The sequence below is a fragment of the Boleophthalmus pectinirostris genome, unplaced genomic scaffold, assembly GCF_026225935.1.
Source record: "Boleophthalmus pectinirostris isolate CB_2022bp ecotype Guang Dong unplaced genomic scaffold, ASM2622593v1 HiC_scaffold_19, whole genome shotgun sequence".
Lineage (NCBI taxonomy): Eukaryota > Metazoa > Chordata > Actinopteri > Gobiiformes > Gobiidae > Boleophthalmus > Boleophthalmus pectinirostris.
The window spans coordinates 35,547,474-35,570,047 of NW_026571140.1; the positions used below are offsets into that span (position 1 = coordinate 35,547,474).

The 22,574-nt window shown below is 40.8% G+C and overlaps 1 protein-coding gene across 1 annotated transcript in view; it reads left to right on the forward strand.

Annotated features, from left to right (window-relative positions):
- The window catches only part of dok4 (docking protein 4), a 154,091-nt gene that overhangs the window by 74,492 nt on the left and 57,025 nt on the right, over positions 1–22,574 (forward strand). The window contains exon 2 of the mRNA XM_020923329.2: positions 20,984–21,288. Within this exon, the coding sequence (XP_020778988.1) occupies positions 21,223–21,288 (66 nt within the window). The 5' untranslated portion in view covers positions 20,984–21,222. The remainder of the gene's footprint in view (positions 1–20,983; positions 21,289–22,574) is intronic.

Genomic DNA, 22,574 nt, shown 5'->3' on the forward strand with positions numbered 1-22,574 from the left:
ACAGGATTGGCTCCAGTTTCGTCACCGTCAACGAGGAAATGAATTCAATTAATGTATTGTCTGAGGATTAAACCATTTCTACAGAGTTTAATCCTTTCATTAAATTCACTCCTTTTGGCTTAGATAAAAATATACATTCAAAAATAGATCTGAATAATCCATTTTTATTTCACGTGAGACTGAATCTGCCTGTGTGTGACTGTAGTTTTGTGAATTACAGTAGCGATGTATGAATGAATGACTTCGGTTTTGAGTATGTCGTGAGTCTAAGGTTGATGGTTTAATCCCCGAATAACCTTGAGCAACGCGCCATAATTCTTGTCGTCTCTGTTTGTTATTTTCAGATATAAATATTATACCTGGAGTTTCGTTTCTGCGTGTTAGAGTACAGCCCCCAAACCGTTCGAAATCCATTAAAGAGATAATATCAATTCAATTCAAAATATATGAGCACATATGGAGAATAGAAATTGTTTTTCTCACTCCAAAGCTTATAAATTAATAATAATGATTGGAAATAATAACAAAAATAATTAAAAAAATAGCGTAATAATAGTATTAGGCTGTTGTTGTTTCGCAAGCAAACCTGGAGTTGTGTGTTTTGTTTCATTCACACATTTAACACACAAACCTGCATATTCAGGTTGAGTTCATCTCTCAAACAGACTCAAACTGTTCCTCCTTGTGATGTCGTGTTAATACAAGAATTGCTCCACTGTGTTTTTAAACTCCATACACCTCTAGGGGTGTGCAGAAATATCGTAATATCAATATATCGTACAGTTTCATTTGATCATACAGTATAGGCGAGTTTCAGCTGACGTCATTGTTATTAAAAGCCCGCGTTGCTGCTGGGAAATATTTTGGTCAGAGGCAAGAAACACGATAGCGTCAAACACAGTGCGTAACCTCGCATATTTATCCCAGATAATGGTAAATTCCTGCTGCATTATCGGATGCACAAATAGAAGCACGGAAGAAGGAAAATGTCTATTTCGTATTCTGAGTGAAAAGAACCACTAACGTGAATTAAACGGCTTTTAAACATTCGCAGAGCAAACGTAGAAGATCCTAGCAAACTGGAACTCCAACAAGTTCAACAACACATCGAGACTCTTGGAGGTTTTCATCTTTTCTGCTGTGAATGGCCCAGGAGTTTCCACCAAGTCATTGTGGATATCGCCGAAGTGAATATTTGTCCAGGTAGTTGGTGATTCTGACCAGAAATTTGGTTTGGTCCACCTTTTGTCGGGGTTGAAAAGGGTGATTTGGCGTCCATCGATGCTTATGACCAATTTCTGGTCAAATGGTCTTGGGTCCTCTGCCGTTAGAGTGGATAAATAACCGGGATCAATACCCTTTACGTCCTTTCTCGCTCCGTCCGTCATGTTGAATTTAGTGTTTCTTGCCGCCGACCAAAATAATTCCCAGCATGAAACGCGCGCTTTTGTCAACAATGAAACTCGCCTATAGAGGTCTGCAGGAGCGGGAATTTTCATTCATACTCCTGCCCGCAAATCCCACAAGATGAGGATGTTCGCTTTCTGAAGCTCAATCAAACACAGGGAAGCGGAAAGGAATTGTCTAAAATGTGCGTGAGATTAGATTAGAAAATGTTTTTATTAATGCCAGATAAAATATTCTGCATAAATTATTATGATAGGCAAACATGATTCATTTTTATATTTTAAATGACACTCATATTTAGTTTGTGGGACTGCAGTTTATCATCTCACCTGTCCACTCCCGCATTGTGCAGTCCCGCTCCTGCCCGCGCCCGCAGTGAGTTTTCAAAATGTGTCCCGCGCTGCACTGTTTTGCGTCGGGTCCCACAGGACTCCAATACAGTATTGATATCGTGGGCTGCTGTTTCGATATATCGCCAAGAGGATTTTTTGGTATATTTTACTCAATTATTTTGTTATAGCGCTAGAGTTTTGTTGTTTGTTCAGAGGAAGGAAACTAGTTTGTCCGACACATTTGGACATTTTCACTGTTTTGATGATTAAAATGTTTGTGTTTCATATGAACTTTGGACAAGAAGTGGTTTAACAAAGACTTTTAGCACCACACCCATGATATAGCCTTTATTTTTATTGAACCGTATTAAATCGGTTTGAAATATATCATATCGAATTGAAAGCTCACTGTATCAAAGTATGTATCGTATCGGCAACTTCTTAATGATACCCAGCCCTATTTAACAAAGACTTTTAGTATCAAATCCATAGCCATTTTATATCGAATCGATTTGAAAAATATAACATTGAATTCTATCAAATCAAAAACTCACTGTATCAAGATACGTATCATATCGTGGCCTGTGTATCGAGGTATGTATCGTATCAGCAACTTCTTAATCATCCCCAGCCCTGTACACCTTAGAACAATTTCAGGCCAGGACTTTCTAATCTACTGAACTGAAAGTAAAGATAGTTGTTAACATGAAAACAACGACTTTATGACAAGGTGCAAAAGAGCATTTTGAGTTTAGGAGCTGCAGACAGACTCGTAATAAAAATGTGCGAATGAAACAAAACACAACTCCAGGTATGTTTTTGATGCAGTAACAGAATTATAACATTTCTTAAAGCTCACAAAGGTCACAGTTACTATGTAATGTAGAACCTGTAAGCTCCTCTGTGTTTTTAAAGTCCATAACACTTTCGGATCGTAGTGGATGTAGACAGTGTTGGGGAGTAACAGATTACATGTACCAGAGTTACGTAATCAAGTACAAATTATGAGTAACTGTATTCAGTTACAGTTACTGTTTCAGTGAGTGATAATTAGATTACAGTTACTTGGTTGAAATAAATGGATTACACAGCGGTATTTTCCTGTTTTCACATTTTGGGCTATATCCCCCTTTTTTTTTTTTTTTTTTTGTAATTCCACTCATTGCCAGACACTAAACCAGGTCTAAACAAGGTCTAGACCCAGGTTTAAACTAGAACTAAACTAGGACTAAACCAGGACTAAACCAGGTCTAAAACCAGGTTTAAAACCAGGTTTAAACTAGGTCTAAACTAGGACTAAACTAGGACTAAACCAGGTAAACCAGGTCTAAAACCAGAAACTAGAACTAAACTAGGACTAAACCAGGACTAAACCAGGTCTAAAACCAGGTCTAAAACCAGGTTTAAAACCAGGTTTAAACTAGGTCTAAACTAGGACTAAACCAGGACTAAACCAGGTCTAAAACCAGGTCTAAAACCAGGTTTAAAACCAGGTTTAAACTAGGTCTAAACTAGGACTAACTAGGACTAAACCAGGACTAAACCAGGTCTAAAACCAGGTCTAAAACCAGGTTTAAACTAGGTCCAGGTTTAAGCTAGGACTAAACCAGGACTAAACCAGGTCTAAAACCAGGTCTAAAATCAGGTTTAAACTAGGACTAAACCAGGTCTAAACCAGGTCTAAAACCAGGTCTAAAACCAGGTTTAAAACCAGGTTTAAACTAGGTCTAAACTAGGACTAAACTAGGACTAAACCAGGACTAAATCAGGTCTAAAACCAGGTCTAAAATCAGGTTTAAACCAGATATAAACCAGGACTAAACTAAGACTAAACCAGGTCTAAACCAGATATAAAACTAAACCAGGACTAAAACCAGGTCTAAACTATGTCTCAAACAGGATTTAACAGGACTAAACCATGCCGCGTGGACTGTGTCTCCTCCTCTTCAATCAATAATATTTTTAATTTGGTTGAGTAAAGTCTGGGCTTTTTATTTTCTTTTAGCAAACAAAACTTCTTATGTGAAGATTTCCTCGTCTTTGTTTCTCTACAGCAAATCAAGTAATCCAAAGTATTCAGATTACGTTACTCACCTTAAGTAATTTAATGGTTTACGTTACACAATACATTTTGGTGTATGTAATCTGTAATCTGTAGGGGAATACATTTTAAAAGTCACCTTCCCAACAGTGGATGTAGACATGGGGCAGGCAAAAAGAGATATTTTCTGAGCACTCAAGCCTCAAATGTAAGATTACTCAAACCATCCATGAATCAGTCAGAATAAACAGTGAGGACAAACATTTTAAAAGCTCATCAAAGTCGATTTTACATAACTTGTCCCCTTTTCTGATGTAACTTTTCTGGTTGAGGCTCTGTCACTTGTTTGTTTTTATAGAGATGTGATTGTTCTGCCTGGAATGTTCCACAGTATGACATTAAACAGCTCTATCTTACATTTATTCAATTACAGTTGTTTTCTGTAACTCATTCTGACTGCAACTCGGTCAGGTTTGATCTTTGTGAAGATGGAAAGGTTTAATACGAGAGTTTAAGAGTTGCGTAATAGACCTTTAAAGTGTCAGAATCATTTAAAAGCCTGTGATGTGCATCTTAAAGAACATTTTCTGACACGTGTTTTTCTCCTAAATCTTTCGAGATCTTAATTTCTCATCAGGTTGAACATCTGTTGCTCCTCGGGCGATAATGACACCAAGTTATTTTCACAACCTCAAATGAATCTGAGGTGTCTTCGATGACAAACAGCTCTCCGGTCCACCATCTGGTCCCATTCACCGCCGCCTGTCTCCGTAATGAGTGCTGCCCCCTGGTGGTCCGCGCTCACACCCACGGGACAGGTGTTTCAATGTGTTCGCGCTAATCAACTCCTAGTATCACTTTTAATAGTCTTCAGCCGGGAGAGTGACAAAAGAGGTGGGAGGAGCTCAGCTGGTAGATGTTGGCACAGTCCTTGGGAGGCTGGCGGTTCTATTCTCGTCACCGGAGTCGTGCTCGTGTTTGTTGTAAGACAGTGCAGTTAATTGAATTTTGATCGTGATTTCGATTGGTGTGTCAAACGATCTCCAAACTCGTATAATCGAGTTGAAATAATTTCTCTTTAGTGGTCTTTAGAACCATGTTTGAGCATAGATCACCCCTAAAGCACGGTACGTTTGTCCAGTGTGAGCACAACTGAAATGCTGGGACTTTAGACTTTAGACCAGGGGTGTCAAACTCATTTTGGTCCGGGGGCCGTATCCAATCGACTTTGATCCCAAAGGGGCCGGATCAGAAAACTCATGGCATATAAACCCCAAAAATAACAATAAGTTCAATATTTGTGCAGAGAAACGCAAATCTATTACAGAAATCTTTTTTAATTGATGAAATCTTTCTTATTATAATATTATGAACAACCTGAAACTTGAAGAAAAATTCAATTTCAACACAATGTTTTAACAATAACTTGTTTGCAAACAGGAATAAGTAAATTTTTCTTGGAAAATCCTGCACTCAGCTCCACTTTTCTCATTTTGGACATTTTTGTGATGAGGTTGTCAAGGTCAACAGTCAAAACGATCGTCCTTTAAGAGCGTTTGGAAAGAGACAAGTCTTCATTTGTGCTGCTCTGGTGGGAGGGGCCACGTACAGAGACGCTGGAGACGCTGCTGTGATAAACACCACAGAAAATTGCCAATATTTTAATAGAAAATATAATTAAAATATTTTAGTAGAAAATCATCCAAGGGCCACATTAAAGGTCTTGGAGGGCCGGATCTGGCCCCCGGGCCTTATGTTTGACACCTGTGCTTTAGACCAAAGCACGGCATGGTTGCTCATTAGGGTTGTAACGATATCCAAGTCTCATGATACGATATTGTCACGGTATGAACCTCACAGTACAATATTTATTGCGATATCGTAGGAAAGCTCACAATAAGGTGGGGAGAGTCACGATCAGGGATGTAACAATATCTAAATCTCTCAGGTACGATATTTTCATGATACACATCTCAAGGTACGATATTTATTGCGATATTTTGTGGAGGCTATTATGCTACTTTTTCCTCTTAAAATGCCTTGACAAGACTTAATCCAAAGAACTAAGACTTAAAAGTGCTTAAAACTGTTATTTCTTGTAGTCTGCAGTGAAATGGAGCGAAGGATCATGGTCTACGCAGTTCCCTTTGTCTCTTTTGTTGCACCATAACTCTTAATTTAAGCAAAGAGACTTGTAGCTTCGATATATTATTATGGTCTATGATATTATTGTGAGAACTTTGATGATATGATATTACGATATTTCTGTTATTGTTACAGCCCTATTGCTCATGTAAAGTCCACTCTAAGGCTACGTTCAGACTGCAGGGTTTAATGCTCAATTCTGATTTTTTGGTGAAATCCAATTTTTTGGCGAGGTCGTTCACATTTCCAATTAAATATGACTTGTATGTGATCTCCAGTGTGAACTTTAAACTCTTCAGAAGTGTCTTGCGGGCAGGGAGTGTGCTCAGTGTTTATGGAAGTAGCCTAAATACTGGGCTCGTCTTCCAAAATAGGGTCCAGTTCGTTGTAAAATGGACAGGTTACACGTTCTTCATTTGTTTGAGTCTTTAGCCTCCTTGTATTCGGCTCACAGGAGGGTGCGCCATGCAACTTTCCTGGAAGTTATTGGATGGATCGACAAAGCCTGGACTTCAGTGACAACCAAAATCATGCTGTTGGGATTCAGAAAGGCCGGAATAATTCTGAATTGGAACTGGAACTGAGTCTGACAGCTACGCAGAAGAGGAAGTGGCGCTCCGTTTACCTCCGAAGGTCACGGAGTTGCTCAGAAGTGACACCGAGGATGAAGAATTGAATGGATTTAGTGATTTGGAGTGAGAACTGTTCATATGTGACGTTAACAGTCTGTTGTTCTCTGTTCTGTTGTTATTTCTATAACTTGCCTTTCGAGATGAAATGTCGGTTCCTGTTCTCTGATTTTATAAAATCAATTTCCCCCAAAAAGTGTGACTTATAGTCTGGAGCGTCTTATAGTCTGAAAAATGCGGTAGATAATAAATCTGAAAACAAGATGAAAAAGATAAATTTGCAGTGTAACACCTCCTGGGAAAGTAGAGAGTGAACTTCAATCAGAAAAGTTACACAGTGCATCTTTATTGTCAATGGAGAAAATGTTATACCCAAAACTTTTATGCACTGGCGATTTGCTCTGAGGTTATGGGAGCAGATATTATACAAAATTTGTTGCGTTTAAATGTTCCCTAGTATGGCCTGGTCTATGGAGTAAGAAAGCTGTCAAAAATATTCGTGTGCGTAAAATAGAAATCCGTGCATATTTGGCTGTAGTTGCGCATAAAATAAATATTTGTAAACTCTCAAATGAGTCCAGTCGTACATAAAATATACTGTGTGTATTTTATCCATCAGAATACGAATTGAAAAATTACGACGTCATGAATTACAATCACGAAATGAAAATTTACGATTACGCTTTCATCAGTACGAATACGAATTCACAGACGGAACTTTACTGTCAAAAATACGTCATCACTTCACAGACATTATTCATCGAGCAGAAGAAACATCGATCAAGATCAAGACTGCGCAGCTCAAGTACTGATGAAAGCGTAATCGTAAATTTTCATTTCGTGATTGTAATTCATGACGTCGTAATTTTTCAATTCGTATTCTGATGGATAAAATACACACAATATATTTTATGTACGACTGGAGTCATTTGAGAGTTTACAAATATTTATTTTATGCGCAATTACAGCCAAATATGCACGGATTTCCTAAATACGCACGGATTTCTATTTTACGCGCACGAATATTTTTGACAGCTTTCTTACTCCATACTGGTCATTACTCTATACAAGCGAGTATTAGTGACTGTGCGTGGACTCGCCTCTCCACAGATTTAACTTGTGACTTTGCCTGGCAGCGTCATATGTTTGTCTCCATTTAGACAGATGCGTTAATACCATACTGTGAAACATTCTGGACATAATAGCATTAATATCTCCACTGGGGCAGATGATGAACCCTGGAAAAGTTACACAGCGCAGCTTTTAAAACCTTGAACCTCCACATAGAGCCCAAACGCAGCACTGACAGGCTCGTATTGATGGAGCTGCTGGACTGGGACGGCCTTAAATAGACAGTTCGATTTGAGGATCTGTGTTTGTGTTGGACTCTGCGGGCGTCTGTGTCAACTGTTGTTCTAAATCTGAGCCCACGATCAATGCCAGAGCGTGAATCTGATTTACACGGGGTAATTAATCAAACATGGACCTACGCTGTGGACGGACAGGGCTCCCAAAATAACCTTCACAGCCTTTTATTTCATTATTTGGCATTGTTATATGAACATGTCGTATGTATAGGTCAAGTTATTCTTGTTGAAGGTGCACTGTTTAACTTTTCTGGTACTAAACTTATCTATTGTGCACTTATTTTATGGCGTATTTACTGATCTAAAATACAATGAAAGAAAAAGTTCATTCTTTTTTTGAAGCAATCATATGTTACAAACAGTTTTAAATGCACAATGGAGGCTAGACGAACTTAATATAATCATTGCACAATTATATAAAATCAATGAAAATATTGAAAATGCAAAAATACCGTAGACCACAGCTTTTCAAATTGGGTGAATATGAGTAGGTAAAGACAGCTGACACCCTAAACCAAGACTAAACCAGGTCTAAACCAGGACTAATCTTGGACTTGAGAGTGAAATCGAGAACCCTGAGCCGGAGCAAGGTGTCCACAAAGCGAGATCGGGTGACGGCTGCGCTCAACCCCGTGGGGCACTGAGCTTTTCGCCTGCAGTCACACGATGGTCTATGCGGGCGCACTTCCAGGCCCGTCCCGACACTCAGTCCTGGTTCAGTCCTGGGATCAGTCCTGATTTAGTCCTGGTTCAGTCCTGGGATCAGTCCTGTTTTAGCCCTAATTCAGTCCTGGGATCAGTCCTGGTTTAGTCCTGGTTCAGTCCTGAGATCAGTCCTGGTTTAGTCCTGTTTTAGCCCTAGTTTAGTCCTGGTTTAGTCCTGGTTCAGTCCTGAAATCATACCTGGTTTAGTCCTGGTTCAGTCCTGGTTTAGTCCTGGTTCAGTCCTGAGATCAGTCCTGGTTTAGTCCTGGTTTAGTCCTGATTCAGTCCTGGGATCAGTCCTGGTTCAGTCCTGAGATCAGTCCTGGTTTAGTCCTGGTTCAGTCCTGGTTTAGTCCTGGTTCAGTCCTGAGATCAGTCCTGGTCCTGGTTTAGTCCTGGTTTAGCCCTGATTCAGTCCTGGGATCAGTCCTGGTTCAGTCCTGGGATCAGTCCTGGTTTAGTCCTGGTTCAGTCATGAGATCAGTCCTGGTTTAGTCCTGGTTTAGCCCTGATTCAGTCCTGGATCAGTCCTGGTTCAGTCCTGGATCAGTCCTGGTTTAGTCCTGGTTCAGTCATGAGATCAGTCCTGGTTTAGTCCTGGTTTAGTCCTGGTTTAGCCCTGATTCAGTCCTGGGATCAGTCCTGGTTCAGTCCTGGGATCAGTCCTGGTTTAGTCCTGGTTCAGTCATGAGATCAGTCCTGGTTTAGTCCTGGTTTAGCCCTGATTCAGTCCTGGGATCAGTCCTGGTTCAGTCCTGGGATCAGTCCTGGTTTAGTCCTGGTTTAGCCCTGATTCAGTCCTGGGATCAGTCCTGGTTCAGTCCTGGGATCAGTCCTGGTTTAGTCCTGGTTCAGTCATGAGATCAGTCCTGGTTTAGTCCTGGTTTAGTCCTGGTTTAGCCCTGATTCAGTCCTGGGATCAGTCCTGGTTCAGTCCTGGGATCAGTCCTGGTTTAGTCCTGGTTCAGTCATGAGATCAGTCCTGGTTTAGTCCTGGTTTAGCCCTGATTCAGTCCTGGGATCAGTCCTGGTTCAGTCCTGGGATCAGTCCTGGTTCAGTCCTGGTTCAGTCCTGGTTCAGTCCTGGTTCAGTCCTGGGATCAGTCCTGGTTTAGTCCTGGTTCAGTCATGAGATCAGTCCTGGTTTAGTCCTGGTTTAGTCCTGGTTTAGCCCTGATTCAGTCCTGGGATCAGTCCTGGTTCAGTCCTGGGATCAGTCCTGGTTTAGGCCGCGTCCAGACATTACTATTGTTGCGTCCTTGGGCAAGACACTCACACTACCTGTAATATGTCTGCACTATTGGACAGAAAATGCAGATTGTATTCGCTGTATTGACTTGAGAGAAATCATTTGTACACTTCAAGTTTTTCAAATTATCCACGCGGCGTTTCTTCCATAAATCTATTCCGACGCATGTTTCTTCATCATAATTTCCCATGATTCCTTGCGTGCGTGCGGAGGTATTGAGAGGTTTTGGGGTTTGTAGTGTTGTATTGATCCACTGTCATCTGCACAAACCGCAGATCGAACACATTTACAGCTGAATCAATGGGGCCTTTTGTAATCTGTCACACCTGCATCTGACACTGTGTCCCTCTATGTGTTTGTCCCGTAATACACTGTGTAACTTTTTGGTTGTGGGGTCCGTCACCTGCTTGTTTCTATGGATACGTCATTGCTCAGCCTGGAATGTCCCACAGTGTGACATGAAACAGCTCTGCCTTGCATTTATTGAACTACAGGTGGTTTTATAGCTCAAAAATATCCTAGAAAAACAGGAATTCTGACTGTGAGCGGGGTCGCCTCTACACAGATCTGACTTGTAACTTGGTCTGGTTTGGTCTCCATGAAGATAGAAAGGTTCAATGCCAGACAAAGCAATAACATTTCCATGGAGAAAAGCGTTTGACTGACCCTCCACCAGAAAAGTTACACAATGTCAGTTTAAACAAATCCATGTGTCATTCGTTCACTTGTTTTTCATTATAAAACCAAAAATAAGAAAACGAAAAAACAACAGTTTTCTTCATTGTTTGTCTCCAAAACCAAAATGAAAAAACAAATAATGATTTGTTTTTTTGGTTTTCAATTTTGTGTTTAAATGAAGAATGGAAACTGGAAATGGACTTCTGTGACTGCGATGCCGGACTGAACCAGGACTAAACCAGGACTGAATCAGGACTGAATCAGAACTGAACCAGGACTGAACCAGGACTGAACCAGGACTGAACCAGGACTGAACCAGGACTGAACCAGGACTGAACCAGGACTGAATCAGGACTGAACCAGGACTGAACCAGGACTGAACAAGGACTGAACCAGGACTGAACCAGGACTGAATCAGAACTGAACCAAGACTGAACCAGGACTGAACCAGGACTGAACCAGGACTGAACAAGGACTGAACCAGGACTGAACAAGGACTGAACCAGGACTGAATAAGAACTGAACCAGGACTGAACCAGGACTGAACCAGGACTGAACCAGGACTGAACCAGGACTGAACAAGGACTGAACCAGGTTCTCGACCAGACTGGGACTGAGACCAGGACTTAGACTGGGGCCAAGGATTGAGACCGGGGACTGAGACCAGAATTGAGACCAGGATTGAGAACGGGAACAGATTGGGACAGGGACCAAGACAGGGACTGAGACCCGGACCAGATCAGGACTGGGACCAGACTAGGACTGAAAACGGTTTAGTCCTGGTTCAGTCCGGCATTGCAGTTTAAGTCACGTAAATGGGAAACTTGTCGTTATCATATATATATTTTTTCATTTTTCATTTAAACACAAAATCAAAAACTGAAAAAATGAATCGTTATCTGTTTTTTCATTTTGGTTTTGGAGACAAATAATGAAGAAAACAGTTGTTTTTTCGTTTCTTATTTTTGGTTTTATTTTTAAAAACAACGAACGAATGATACACGTATTTAAACAGACTCAAAGTCCACAGCTTTACCCAGTGACAGGCAGTGGACATTGATTTACAGAAGGGAATTTATATGTAGTGGTGTAACAATAACCAAAATATCATGATATTGTATCATCTAAAGTCTCTCAATAATATCATGGACCATCACAATATATCAAATCACAAGTTTCTCTGCTTAAATTCATAGTTATGGTGCAGCAATAACTAAAAAACAGAGGGAACTGCATAGACCATGATCCTTTGCTCCATTTCAATCAGAAAAGTTACACACTGCTTCTTTATTGTCCATGGGGGAAAATGTTTTACCCAAAACTTTTATGCATTGGAAGTTTGCTCTGAGGTTATAGGAGCAGATATAAAAAAAATAATAATAATAAAAAATGTTTTGCTTTTGAATGGCCTGGTCATTATTCAATACAAGTGAGTATTGGTGACTGTGAGTGGGCTCTTCTCTCCACAGATTGAATTTGTAACTTGGCCTGGCAGCATCATATGTTTGTCTCCGTGATATTGTATCATCAAAAGTCTCTCAATAATATCGTGGGCCATCACAATATATCGAATTACAAGTTCCTCTGTTTAAATGAAGAGTTATGGCGCAGGAAATGCTAAAAAATCTGATGGAACTACATACAGTAGACCATGATCCTTTGCTCCATTTTAATGTAGATTACATGGAGAAATAACAGTTCTAAGCACTTTTAAAACTTATTTCTTCAGATTAAGTCTTGTCAAGAGGAAAAAGTAGCACATTCAAAGTTTTATTTACCTCTGCAAAATATCAAAATAATATCGTACAGAGAGATTTGGATATCGTTGCACCCTTATTTGTACGTAAAAATAAATAGATTTTAGCTCCACTGTTTAACTTTTAAACACCATACACGTCACTAGAATCATTTGGATGATTTCAGACATGGAAATGCAGATCTTTACTGAAATAAATGTAAAAGAAAGTAGCTGTTAACTTGAAAACTACCACTACATGACATCACAAAGTGGAACAAGGAACTCATTGGTCGCTTCGCATTTCCAACAAAATCAAACTAACTCTGAAATTTTTGAGCTTTGTTCATTGATTGTGCAGAAATCTGTGGTGTTTCTCAGTCCCTTGCTGCATTTCTTCTTTCATCCTTTGACGTGGATGAACTGAGTCTCTGATTGGCTAATCCACCTGTCAATCACGGCCCTCTGGGAGATTCGCCAGGGACCGGACTCACGTCTTTGAAAAGTATAGGAGAAGAAAATCTATAATGTGGTGTAGATGTAAATTATTCAACATGCTGTCATATAGGCCTTCTACCTTAAAGAAAAAAAAAAGAAAAGGTAGACAACGTAAATATTTAATCCAAAAAAGGGGGTATTTTTACATCTATGGGGTATTACTAGATCACCATGTTACCTTTTATTGTTTTGTTATTTCTGCCCCAAAACAGAATATTAACATGTTTTATAAGTTTCAGTTTTTTGTTTTTGTTTATTCCTCCCTACTCTCAGCGCTTAGTCACTCCCCATTCAGAGCGCTATCACATTTACATTTCAAACAGACCAGTGTCTCTGTCGCCGCTACAAAGAGGGATCAGGTTTCACTGTTTCAAGTCTAATGTGTCCTATAGCAGTGATCAGGTTTGTCCTGGTTTAGTCCTGGTTCAGTCCTAATTTAGTTCTGGTTTGGTCCTGATTTGGTCTTGGTTTAGTCCTGATTTGAGCTTGGTTTGGACTTGGTTTAGTCCTGGTTTGGTCATTGTTTGGTCTTGGTTTGGTCCTGGCTTGGCCCTGGTGTGTTCCTGGTTCAGTCCTGGTTTGGTCCTGGTTCAGTCCTGGTTTGGTCTTGGTTTAGTCCCGGTTTGGTCTTGGTTTAGTCCTGATTTGAGCTTGGTTTGGACTTGGTTTAGTCCTGGTTTGGTCATTGTTTGGTCCTGGCTTGGCCCTGGTGTGTTCCTGGTTCAGTCCTGGTGTGTTCCTGGTTCAGTCCTGGTTTGGTCCTGGTTCAGTCCTGGTTTGGTCTTGGTTTAGTCCCGGTTTGGTCTTGGTTTAATCCTGGATTAATCCTGGCTTGGACCTGGTTTGGTCCTGGTTTAGTCCTGGTTTGGTCCTAGTTTAGTATTGGTTTAGGTCTGGTTTGGTCCTGGTTTGGTCTTGGTTTAGTCCTGTTTTAGTCCTAGTTTAGTATTGGTTTAGGTCTGGTTTGGTCCTGGTTTGGTCCTTGGTTTGGTCCCAGCTTAGTCTTGGTTTAGTCCTGGTTTGGTCATGGTTTGGTCTTGTTTAGTCCTGGTTTGGCCCTGCTTTAATCCTGTTCTCTAATGCACATTTATCTCTTGAGTTTAGCCTCAGTAAAAGCCACACTATGGAACTTTTCCGGTAGAAGATCTGCCATTTACTTGTCCGCAGAGACAGAGGGTTCAAATAGAGTCCAGAAGAGATCTCTAAATTACCGAAACATGCATGAATGACTTCTAAAACCTCTTCAGGCATGTTTTTGATAAAGGAACATGAAATTATAAAAGTTAAATTTTCCTTTACACCCCCGTCTTTAATCATATTTTGAATGATTTTGTTGCTGCTTGTGTCCGAGGTTGTTCAGGTCGGCTGGTGTGATGGCGTCGCTTTATGCTGATGTCAGAGCCGCCCATTGGATCCGCCTCAGTGTGTTTAACTGCACATAAACAGGGTCAGGTTATGACAACAGTAAAAGGTAACACCGAGGACATGGAAACTCCAGAAGATTCATAAGGAAATAGAACTAAGAGGACCCGTGCTTGAGTTTAACGTGTTGGCAGTTAATACCCCATAGAAGTGTAGTAGCCCGTCTTTAAAGCGACAATATTACGGTATTTTATATGAGTTATAATGCTGTTTCCTTATCAAAAACAGACCTGGCGTTGGGTTTTGTTTCATTCACACGTTTAACTCACAAAACCTGCATATTTAGGCTGGGTTCTTCTCTCAAACTCTCTGTTCCACCTTGTGATGTCATGTAGTAATACAAAGTGCTGTACTGTGTTTTTAAACTCCTTACACCTTCACTAGAATCACTTGGATAATCTCAGCTCTGGAATTGCCTATTAGACTTAGACAAACTTTATTGATCCACAAGGGAAATTATTTGACCAAATAATTAGACTTGTCTGAGTCTAAGTTTCTAACACAGGGTTGTCCAAACTTTTTTCACGATGACTTGAAAAGGTTAAGGTTATGGTCATGAGCTCTGGGTAATGACCGAAAGGATGAGATTGCAGATACAAGCGCTCGAAATTAGTTTCCTTCGCAGGGTGGCTGAGCGCTTCGTTAGAGATATGGTGAGGAGCTTGGTCACCCTGGAGGAGCTCGGAGTAGAGCCGCTGCTCCTCCATGGTTGAGAGGGGCCAGCAGAGGTGGCTCGGGCATCTGTTCTGGATGCCTCCTGGACGCCTCTCTTGGGAGGTGTTCCGGGCATGTCCCACGGGGAGATGACTCAAAGGAAGACTCAGGACACGCTGGAGGGACTATGTCTCTCAGCTGGCCTGGGAACACCTTGGGGTCCCTTCCAGAGGAGCTAAAAGACGTGTCGGGGTGAAGGAAGTCTGGGAGTCCCTGCTTAGACTGCTGATCCCACAACCCGGCCCCGGATAAGAGGAAGAAAATGGATGGCCACATATTGAAACTTAGGCCCACAGACAGTAGTGAATTTTTCAAAATGTTGCATTTGATGTAGGTTTTTCTGAGCCACCACACCTTTAATAAGGCTTGAGTTAAGTTAAGTCTGTACCACGTCAAAATAAGTTAAGTTAGCCGACCTAATTTAGTAGTAAAAATAACTACTTTTGGTCATTTCAGCCAATTCCACATGAAGCCTGAGAGTCAACAAAAATTGGTCTGAGGGCCGCACTTGGCCCCCGGGCCATAGTTTGGACATGCCTGGTCTAAAAGCATTCTAACATGGCTTAAAGCTTACATTTGTCAATTTTGCATTTTATAGGATCTTTAAAATGTGTTGGCCATCTGTTTGAAAGTATTATTTATTTGCCTCCATCAAAGTAGCTATAAAAAAACTGAATACTGACTTAAAAATATGCAAACTACATTGGCAAATGTGGACACAATATTATATTGTGATGATAAATAGACAGTCAAACATGTTGCCTGTTGTCTACTGTGAAAGTAAAGGTGGGTCTTGTCTTGTCTTGCCTAAGGACACAACAACAGAAATTGGTCTGAGTGGGTATGAATACTTTTGGTCAATTATTGCAAAAGATTATAACTACTTTGATGGAGTTTGTACCTTTTCTTCGCGCCAGTGTGAATTTTATAGTAGGCCAGTATGACAGCATGTTGAATAATTAACATCTGCAGTATACCACATTACAGATTTGCCTGGGATTTGCCTAAAAAGTCGTTATAAAATTCTAGAAAATGAGTAGTTATATATTTTTTGCAATAATTGACCAATTTCTGTTGTTGTCTCCTTAGGCAAGACACTTCACTCACTTTTACGTTCACGGTATTCAATAGTCCACATTTTTGACTGTCTATTTATCATCATTATTCATAATTTCACTTTGATATTTTTAGTATTTTCTAGTGTATTTTGTGTAATTTTAAGTCAGTATTCTGTTCAATTTTATTTTGTTTAATTTAATTTTATCCACGTAGTCCCCTCTTTTTCAACTCATGTTTTAATCAACCAGTGAAATTAAACTTTAATTTCCCCGTGTGCTGCTGTTGCCGGGCAGATTCCCCCAGAGTCTTTTGGGACCTCTCTGCCCCACTGCCCTACAACTACTACTACTACTACTACTACTACTACTACTACTACTACTACTACTGTACCACACAACTCAAAACGCAGGCACAGAATATGGGCATGCAAATGAGTTGTATATCAGTTTTATTATCTCATTATACTTGACTACGGCTGTTCCCTCTTGTTTTATGTGCATTGTCTTACTGCTTATAGCCTTTGTTCGTCTTGCAGGCCTGTGGTTTGAATTGCTACTCTGACAGTAATTTGCTATTGGTGGAGAATAACAAGCTGTGATCCATATATTTAGACAGTTCTAACTTTCTAGCTGTGCTCCTTTTCCATTTTTCTTATATAAGTTTCCTAAAATATCTTCTAATCCTCCTGCTAATCCACAAAATCGATTTAAAATTCTGGAGATGGGTCCCCAGGTTTTGCCCCCTGACAGGACTGAAGGACGGGTCAAAAAATGCAAAAAGCAAATTCCCGATCTGATTTCTCTTGTGTGTACTTGTACAGAGCCTGTTTACTACGGAAGCCGAGAGGGGTCACAACAAACACAAACGCCGCAACAAATACAAATGCGATGTGACAAAGAGGGCCTTTGTCCCCATTTTTCACCTTAGTTCAGTTACATCTATCTATATCAACTAAACAGCTAAATAATAACTATCCCGGGTTTGTTTTATTTAGTCTTTGTTTAATTGATCACATTCACACAGTTACTTTAAATTCATTTTATTTGGTTATATCCCTTCATTTTTGTTTAAACTTACCACCTTTACCTGTGACTCCACATGGTCTGGGAACAAAAGGGGGGGCGTGTCCTTTGGCAGCCATATTTATAGGCTCAGGGGGAGGTGTTGGCCCAGACCATGTGGAGGGAAGCCTCGGAAATGGTTCTTTGTTTTATCAAATGGGTTATTAGAATTTTGGTTTCAGTGTTATCTAGTTAAGTTGGAGCACTGTTCAGTTTAAAAGGGGGATTAGGCTTCAGAAAATAATTTAAGGCAGCACACCAGTAAGGAAAGGAAATTGCTACAGTTTTCCCCGTAAGTTGGTGTGAACCCAGGGGGAGGGACTTCCTCTCTGGGGGGTATATAAGTAGAGGCAGTTTAATCAGTAGGGAGGTCACCATCAGTGCAGCCAGGTGCCTGTGGGTATTTTCTTTTGTTGCATTATTTTCTGTTGCTTTTATTTAGTTAAGCACAGTTCCTTTTTTTTGTAAATATGTATATAATTTTGCCCACGACTTGGAAGGATCCAATAAAGAATTTGGTTTGGTGAAGGACAACTTTGCACTGGACTCTCATTTTGACCACTTGGGCCAGCTTCCCCACATGCGACAACACAACAAAAAGCCACAATACACCAAAAAAAGCCACAACGGAAAGAGTACCACAGGACTCTATTTTAATGCAAACGCTGCAACAAATACAAATGCGACAACACAACAAAAAGCCACAACGGAAAGAGGACCACGGGACTCTAATTTAATGCAAACGCCGCAACAAATACAAACGCCACAACACAAACGCAAATGCTGCAACACATTAAAAAGCCACAACACATCAAAAAGCCACAACGGAAGTGACCGCGGGACTCTATTTTCCGACAGACCGATGAAGCGGCAAGTGAAGAAGAAGAACTACAACGTGAAACGAATAATGATAAAACAATAAATTACTTTTACTTACGTTTCCAACTTCTCCGTTCCTTTACTTTTCACGTTGTAGTTCTTCTTCTTCACTTGCCGCTTGATCGGTCTGTCGGAAAATACAGTAGAGTCCCGCGGTCACTTCCGTTGTGGCTTTTTTTGGTGTGTTGTGGCTTTTTGTTGTGTTGTCGCATTTGTGTTTGTTGCGGTGTTTGCGTTTGTTGTGACCCCTCTCGGCTTCCGTAGTTTACACATACATGGGTATTTTTAAAAACAGAGACATTTTCCTTCTTTTACTTTTCTTTTAACTTTGAATCTTTCAAAAAACTCTGGCTAGAGTTGAGATTCTGGAAAACTACAGTGTGGCGTTTGCGTGTAAAAGTGAGATATATGGAGTTTTTGGAGCTGATGTGCCGAAAGTCCTGCACCGGGTCAGGTACCGGCGGGTAGTTGCTGAAACAGGCGGGTTTTAATGTTTTGGAATTTTATAGGTGGGTAGTGATTACACACGGGTGGGTCAGGACGATACCAAGACTAAACCAGGACTAAACCAGGACCACAACAAGACTAAACCAGGACTAAACCAGGTCTAAAGCAGGACTATACCAGGACTAAACCAGGGGTAAACCAGGTCTAAACCAGGACTAAACCAGGGGTAAACCAGGTCTAAACAAGGACTAAACTGGGACTACAGCAGGACTAAATCAGGTCTAAACAAGGACTAAACCAGGACTATACCAGGACTAACCCAAAACCAAACCAGGACCAAACAGGACTAAACCAGGACTAAACCAAGACCAAACCAAACCAAGACAAAACCATGACCCCACCAGGACCAAACCAGGACCAAACTAGGACCAAGCAAGGACCAAACCATGACCAAACCAGGACCAATCCAGACCAGGCCATGACCAAACCAGGACCAAACCAGGACCAATCCAGACTAAACCCGTACCACACCACACCAGGGGCAAACCAGGACTAAACCAGGACTAAACCAGGACAAACCATGACCAAACCAAACCCAAACCAGGACAAAACCATGACCCCACCAGGGCCAAATCAGGACCAAACTAGGACCAAAACAGGACTAAACCAGGACCAAGCCTAAGCCAGACCAGGACGAACCTGATCACATTGGACACATTAGACTTGAAACAGTGAAACCTGGTCCCGCCTTGTAGCTTTCACAGAGACACTGGTCTGTTTGAAATGTAAATGTGACGTGAGAGGAGCCGGTCCCGACCTCGGGCTCGGGGCACGAATGACGCAAACCAAATGAAACGGTCTCTGCATTTACGGACACCCCTTTTGTATTTGATCATCTGTGAAATCAGGAAGACAAAGAATTTACTTCATGATCCAAAATCTTAATACTCAGCTGGAGAACAGGACCAGGAAATATGGGAAAAAGAATTAATCCTTGAATATTTTTTCCTCATGTTGAACCAGGACTATATCATGACTATATCAGGACTAAACCAGGGTTAAACTAACAAAAAGGTTTAACCAAGCTATTTAAAAAACAGGAACCAAACTAGGATTATATCAGGCCTGTTCTAGGACTATACCAGGACTAAACCAGGCCTCTTCCAGAACTATACCGGGACTAAACTAGGTCTAAACTAGGATTATATCAGGACTGTTCCAGGACTATACCAGGATTAAACTAGGACTATACCAGGACTAAAAAAGGACAATACTAGGACTATACCAGGACTGAGCCAGGATCAAACCAATAAAAAGGTTTAACCAAACTATTTAAAAAAAACAGGAACTAAACTAGGATTATATCTGGACTGTTGCAGGACTATAGGACTACACTAGCACTATACCAGGACTAAACCAGAACTATACCAGGACTATACCAGAACTATATCAGGACTATACCAGAACTATATCAGGACTATACCAGAACTATACCAGGACTATACCAGAACTATATCAGGACTAAACCAGAACTATACCAGGACTAAACCAGAACTATACCAGGACTAAACCAGAACTCTACCAGGACTAAACCAGAACTATACCAGGACTATACCAGAACTCTACCAGGACTAAACCAGAACTCTACCAGGACTATACCAGAACTATATCAGGACTAAACCAGAACTATACCAGGACTATACCAGAACTATATCCAGGACTAAACCAGAACTATACCAGGACTAAACCAGAACTCTACCAGGACTAAACCAGAACTCTACCAGGACTAAACCAGAACTATACCAGGACTAAACCAGAACTATACCAGGACTAAACCAGAACTATACCAGGACTAAACCAGAACTCTACCAGGACTAAACCAGAACTCTACCAGGACTAAACCAGAACTATACCAGGACTAAACCAGAACTATACCAGAACCAGAACTATACCACCAGGACTAAACCAGAACTATACCAGGACTAAACCAGAACTATACCAGGACTAAACCAGAACTATACCAGGACTAAACCAGAACTATACCAGGACTAAACCAGAACTCTACCAGGACTAAACCAGAACTATACCAGGACTAAAACAGGACTATACCAGAACTATACCAGGACTAAACCAGAACTATACCAGAACTATACCAGGACTAAACCAGAACTATACCAGAACTATACCAGGACTAAACCAGAACTATACCAGGACTAAACCAGAACTCTACCAGGACTAAACCAGAACTATACCAGGACTAAACTAGGACTATACCAGGACTATACCAGGACTAAACTAGGACTATACCAGGACTAATGTAAAACTAATCTAGGACTATACCAGGACTAAACCAGGACTGAAAGTATTCCTATATGTATATTTTTCGGTTGAAACTACATAATAATACAAATTTTAACTCCAAATTTAAAGCCTGTCCAAAAAATGTACTCTGACCGAGCCTTTGAGCCGGTGCAGGTCGCGTTGGACTTCTCTTTGCGAACGTGTGCCAGTCTGCATGAATAATACAGGATAATGTTGTGCTCCTGACTCTGCTATGAATTATATATACATATGTCCAATGCACCGCACTCTCAGTCTCTTTGTCTGTTTCTTAGAGATGCCAAGACTGAAGACATCTGCCCCCGACACTGACACCGACTGAACCCCGTCCACAAATCGACACAAAAGGAGCTTCAAACCACGAATCTGAGCGGGAATTTAAGACTAAAACCATGATATGAAGGAGGAAATTCACAAAAAGGAAGGTTTCGAAAAGGAAAATCTATAAGACGTGACCCGTAGAAGATCTGGATGGTCTCCACGGTGACGGTGAGCAGGTTGCCCTCCGCAGAACATGGCTTCCAACTTCAACGACATCGTAAAGCAAGGATACGTCCGCATGCGCAGTCGCAAACTCGGGGTGAGTCTGGATTTCATAATATTGGTGCTGTTTGGGAGGGTGGTCATGCTGAGAGGAGGGTTAAACCAGGACTAAGCAAGGACTAGAGCAGGGCTAGACCAGGACTAAACCAGGACTAAATCAAGATTAAATTAACCAAACTATTCAGGAGCAGGAACTAATCTAGGACTATACCAGGACTAAACTAGGACTAGACCAGGACTAAACCAAGATTAAGTTAACCAAACTATTCAAGAGCAGGAGCTAATCAAGGACTATACCAGGACTAAACTAGGACTAGACCAGAACTAAAGCAGTACTATAGCAGGACTAAACCAGGACTAAACCAAGATTAAATTAACCAAACTATTCAAGAGCAGCAACTAATCTAGGACTAAACCAGAACTATCCCAGGTCTATACCTGGACTAAACCAGGACTATACCAGGACTAAACCGGGACTATACCAGTACAAAACCTGGACTATACCAGGACTAAACTGAGCCTATACCAGGACTAAACCAGGATTGAACCTACAAAAAAGTTTAACCAATCTATTTAGGAATAGGAAATAAACTAGGACTATATCAGGACTGTTCCAGGATTATACCAGGACTGAACCAGGACTATAGCAGTACTATACCAGGACTAAACTAGGACTATACCAGGACTACACCAGGACTCAACCAGGATTAAACCTACAAAAAGGTTTAACCAAACTATTTAGGAATAGGGACTAAATTAGGACTATATCAGGACTAAACCAGGACTTTACCAGGACCATACCAGGACTAAACTGGGACTTTACCAGGACTAAACCAGGACTATACCAGGACTAAACTGGGACTATACGAGGTCTAAACCAGGATTATATCAGGACTAACCTAGGATGAAACCAAGAATAAAAAAGGGACTATACCAGGACTATACAAGGAGTAAACCAGGACTAAACCAGGACTAAAATTGCAAAAAGGTTTAACCAAACACTTACTACATTGGAATACGAACTAAACTAGGACTATATCAGGATTGTTCCAGGACTAAAACAGGAATAAAAAATACAGGACTGACTTAACTAAAGTTTATTTTTCAGCTGTCTCTTATATAAAGTAGGAGGATGGTTTTGTTGTAAGGTCCACTGCTTCTTTCCCCGGAGAATCTGCTTGGCCCTGCAGACACAGACCCAGAGACGGAGTTGTGAATTCATTAGACTCTTTACTCTCTGCATTTAAATCCCAAGTGGTATCCAGAGCTCGATATAACTAATATAATATCATCTATGTGCGATATATGTGCATGTTTTAGGTC